General features: G+C 44.0%; 1 protein-coding gene across 1 annotated transcript in view; it reads left to right on the top strand.

The window, feature by feature from the left end:
* Positions 1–3485, top strand: part of LOC107750472 (adhesion G protein-coupled receptor L3-like) — a 74619-nt gene extending 71134 nt beyond the window's left edge. The window contains exons 19-21 of the mRNA XM_016565839.1: positions 305–340; positions 474–491; positions 771–3485. Of these exons, the coding sequence (XP_016421325.1) occupies positions 305–340; positions 474–491; positions 771–1684 (968 nt within the window). The 3' untranslated portion in view covers positions 1685–3485. The remainder of the gene's footprint in view (positions 1–304; positions 341–473; positions 492–770) is intronic.
* Positions 3486–4131: the final 646 nt, after the last annotated feature.

Here is a 4131-nt window from a genome sequence, read left to right as displayed (position 1 = left end):
TTTTTTTTTTTTTTTTTTTTACACCGTGGTGGGTTTCTTTGATATCCATTCTATTTTAGTTCAACTTCCTTAAATTCAGATTCAGAGGACTATGCTGCATCCTGTTTGTTACCTTGGGAAATGTAAAATTCCTAATGGTACACACACACACACACACACAAACACACACACACACACACACACACAAAATACAATCCAGAGTTTGCCGTGATATCCTGCATACATACTTCCTGTGTCTGTTTAATGAGATTGTTTATGTTGTTTCTATGTCCATCTGTTCTGTTTAATAATGTGGTGCTATTAGAACATTTCAACCTAGCATCTGTCCTAAACTCAGCAGGTTAGCAGTCAGTCACTAATGCCTGACACAGTCTGAGCTGAATATAATACTTCTCTCTTTCTCTCTGTGGACATGTTCCATAAGTATTTATGTATGTAATCATTCTCTCTCTCGCTCTTTCCTTTCACTGCAGCCTCCTACAGAGATTCAAGTATGATTAATTTACTTTCACAACAGCTCCACGTTTATAATATATTCTCCTCTGCTTCTCTCTTCTTTAATCTTTTCCTGTTCCTCATCCCTCCCATTCCCTCCTCTTCTCCCTCCCCATTAAATCTGCATCCCTCCTGCATTCTTTTTGATAAAAGTTCATATCCTATTTGATATCATCTTTCGCATTTATGAACTGATTCATATTACCATCAATTTTAAATACTGTGTATATAAGTGTTAAATGAGGTTTATTTTGGTACCATTTCCTGTGTTTCAGAAGGCATTCTCAACAACGTGCGGGACTCCAGCGTCATGGATACGCTGCCGCTTAACGGTAACCACGGCAACAGCTACGGCGTGGCAGCAGGCGATTACCTCACCTACAGCTCTCGTGGCAACGAGCCACCAACTACGCTAGAGAAAAAGATCTTGAAAGAGCTGACGGCAAACTACACTCCGTCGTACCTCAACACTCAGGAGCGACAGGGAAAAGCCCACCAGGGGACCCTGACTAATAAACTCAACAACCACCTGGCCAACGGAGGGGTCGCGGGGTCATCATCCATCGCCAAAGACGACGTCATGGTGCTCGACAACCCCGGAGCGTTTCACCGACACGACGACGGTGGCGGCGGGTTAAGTCTGGAGCTCATTAGGGAGGAGTCACAAGCGCCGCTCCTCCCACCCAGACTGCCCCCTCTGGAAAACCACGCCCCCATGCACACGTTTTCGGCCCACCGGCGCCTACCGCAGGAGAACAGTGAGAGCTTCTTCCCGCTGCTCCCCAACGACACGCACTCGTCGCACACGCACACTCCCCGCGCGCACACACACTCCCCCCTCAGAGACTCACTCTATACCAGCATGCCCACGCTCACCGACCTCCCGCATGGCACCGATGACCTCATCAACGGTCTCCATGAGGACGAAGACGATGAGGATGACGACAATGAAGAGGAAGAGGGCAGCGAATTGCACCTGGCCAACGGCAAAGAGGTCATCATGGAGACGGACGACGTGTACTACAAAAGCATGCCGAACCTGGGCTCCAGGACCCACATACATGAACTAGAGAGCTACTATCAGATGGGACGCGGCGGCAGTGACGGGTTCATCGCCCCGCCTGAGAAAGAAGACTCGTCGCCTGAAGAACAGCCACCGGACCCCTCACAGCTGGTCACCAGTCTATAGACACCGACACGCACACACACATTCCCATTCAGTGCGCGCGCGTGTGTGTGTGACACAATGCATAAGGCATGGGATACACTACCTACTGCACTGATAGAGAGACTGATTCCAGATAGACCCCCGATTCCAGTACATACAAGTATCCTGTCACCAAAATCCTGCTCCAGTTAGAACCAGTAACCAGAACTAGTAACCCATTCCTACGCTAGAACAAGGACTACCGCGTGTAGGCAGATCTTGTGGACTTTTTTCTCATCAATCTGCTGAGTAAAACTCTTGCGGATTGTCAATTTGGAGATGTGGATGAACTTTTGCTCCATTTGCATAGCCATCCTCGATGAAAACCTTCATCCAATGGCTGTCCGATTCTCCTCCGAACTCACCACGGATTGTGGCGAGCGTGTAAAGAGACTGTGGAAAACTAGCTGCCGTTTATGACGACCGTGTATGATAATGAGACCACCGACCGTCGTACTGAACTGCATTACCCACAACTCTCTAGACTTCTCTATGATTCTCTGCTGCACACATTCCTTCTCGTTTAGCACCAATCTCGTTTTCGAGCGTGAAATCACAAAAGGCGCATCTGTTCTTAAAGACTGAGGACGCATCTTGTTTTCTTGCGTTTATTTTTCTGTAATAATCTCAGTTACGGGAAAGGTAATCTTCACTAATTACAAAGAAATGGAACTGTTTTCCATGTAAAATGTACAGATTCCCGATATTGCATATGATCCTATGCGTTTCATGTTTTTTGACCTATTTTGCCCCTTGTATGTGTTTTTGTAGACTAGACCAATCCCACAATGCTGTGTTGGTCCTCAAAAATACTATCCCTTATAACGCACAGCACACACACGCACACATATCTACATACACACGCATACACACTCTCGTTTGGAAGGATGACCATGGCCGCCTCCTTTTTTTTTTTCTTTTCCAAATGCAACACTTCGTCATTCTCACTGTGTCGATGATAACCAAGAGACTCTGGAGAAATGACTGTTGTGTGATTGACAGCTATTACAGATGGGATCCCAATGATGCTGGAACGTCGTCGTTCCATGAATTCTACCGCGATTTTGAATTCTAGGGCGCATACTTTGGATGCAGGTTGAAGAATTCCAGTTTATTGAAATTCCAGTCATACATGTTGACACAGCTAAAATTGTTCTCTCAGGCTAAAAGATGGTGTATTATTGTGACGATTTCAAATATCGAGTTGTGTTTTTAACTTAAGAGCTCAATCAAGAACGGTAAGAAAGGCTAGCGGGATGTGAATTGGAACAAGTCCGAGCAAATAAAAGTGTGAATCATCATTACGAATCATATGTAACCACATAAAATAACCATGTAAAGAACAGACTAGAAGGATAGGACTTTAATGGAGTGGTTTGGAAGATGGAAACAACCTTGTAAAGGTCAGTTTCTGAAACTACTGTTTACTTGTTCTCAAACTGAGACTCCCTGTAGCTTGCACATCTATCCCTTGTTAACCCACCCTGAGAAAATCGACTGCATATTTATTCCTGTGATTCAGTCTTGTTTTTAAATTTTTTTATTTTCCAACAGATCAGAAACGTAGGATCTTAGAGAGCGTCGGGAAAAGAATTGGATCGGCACTGAGACCTTTTTTATTGCTATTATCATCAATATTATTATTATTACAATATCTATGAAATTATTATTTATTCTTTTCATATGCATTCTAAACTGAATGAACTCATAACTAATATTTGTTGTAACAGTGAAAGTTGTTTGCCAACAAATAAAATGACTGAATTAATATTTACAATATTTCACAAGGGAAAGGTGTGTTTCTGCTTCTTTTTTTTTTTTTGCCTTTTAATTTGATTTTTCAATTATAGAGTGACACTTTCAACAGGACGAGGAACGGTCATGACTCCTCTGGGCAGTTTTTCAGGGAAGGATTGTCATGGAGTAAATTGTACTGTGGATTGTGATTCTCTGTTGAAAATCCTTTTGGACTAGACTTAATCTCTGTCTGGGAAACCGGCCGGAAGACTTTAACAGTCAGTCTCTTTCTATACTGACCCAGTTTCTGTACCGGCACCAATCAAACGAGCACGGTACCAATTAATTATGCACATCTGAGAAGAGCGCCAGCACAAACAGTGTAATTACGACCTATTGATTTTTATGTCTTTCCATGCAAACAGACACACGTCCGTCTGCAAACACGCCCAAATGTCAGACAGCCTGCGCGTGTGAGTATGTCTGTGAGAGTTCGCTCTGCCAAATGTTACCACTTTCATGAATATTTATAGGCCGTTTTGACAGGCACTTGAGCATTTTGAAAGGAAGGAAAGATGCAGCCTCCCTTCGCCCCCCAAGCAGACCATATAGCTCCACACTCTAGAGCCCTGTCCTGCCTTTGACATGAGTATAGTGTGTGTGTGTGTGTGTGTGTGTGTGTAGGCAGCCAA

This window comes from Sinocyclocheilus rhinocerous, unplaced genomic scaffold, assembly GCF_001515625.1.
Source record: "Sinocyclocheilus rhinocerous isolate Xijiao unplaced genomic scaffold, SAMN03320098_v1.1 scaffold1, whole genome shotgun sequence".
Classification (NCBI taxonomy): domain Eukaryota; kingdom Metazoa; phylum Chordata; class Actinopteri; order Cypriniformes; family Cyprinidae; genus Sinocyclocheilus; species Sinocyclocheilus rhinocerous.
This window is presented reverse-complemented; position numbering and strand designations above follow the sequence as displayed.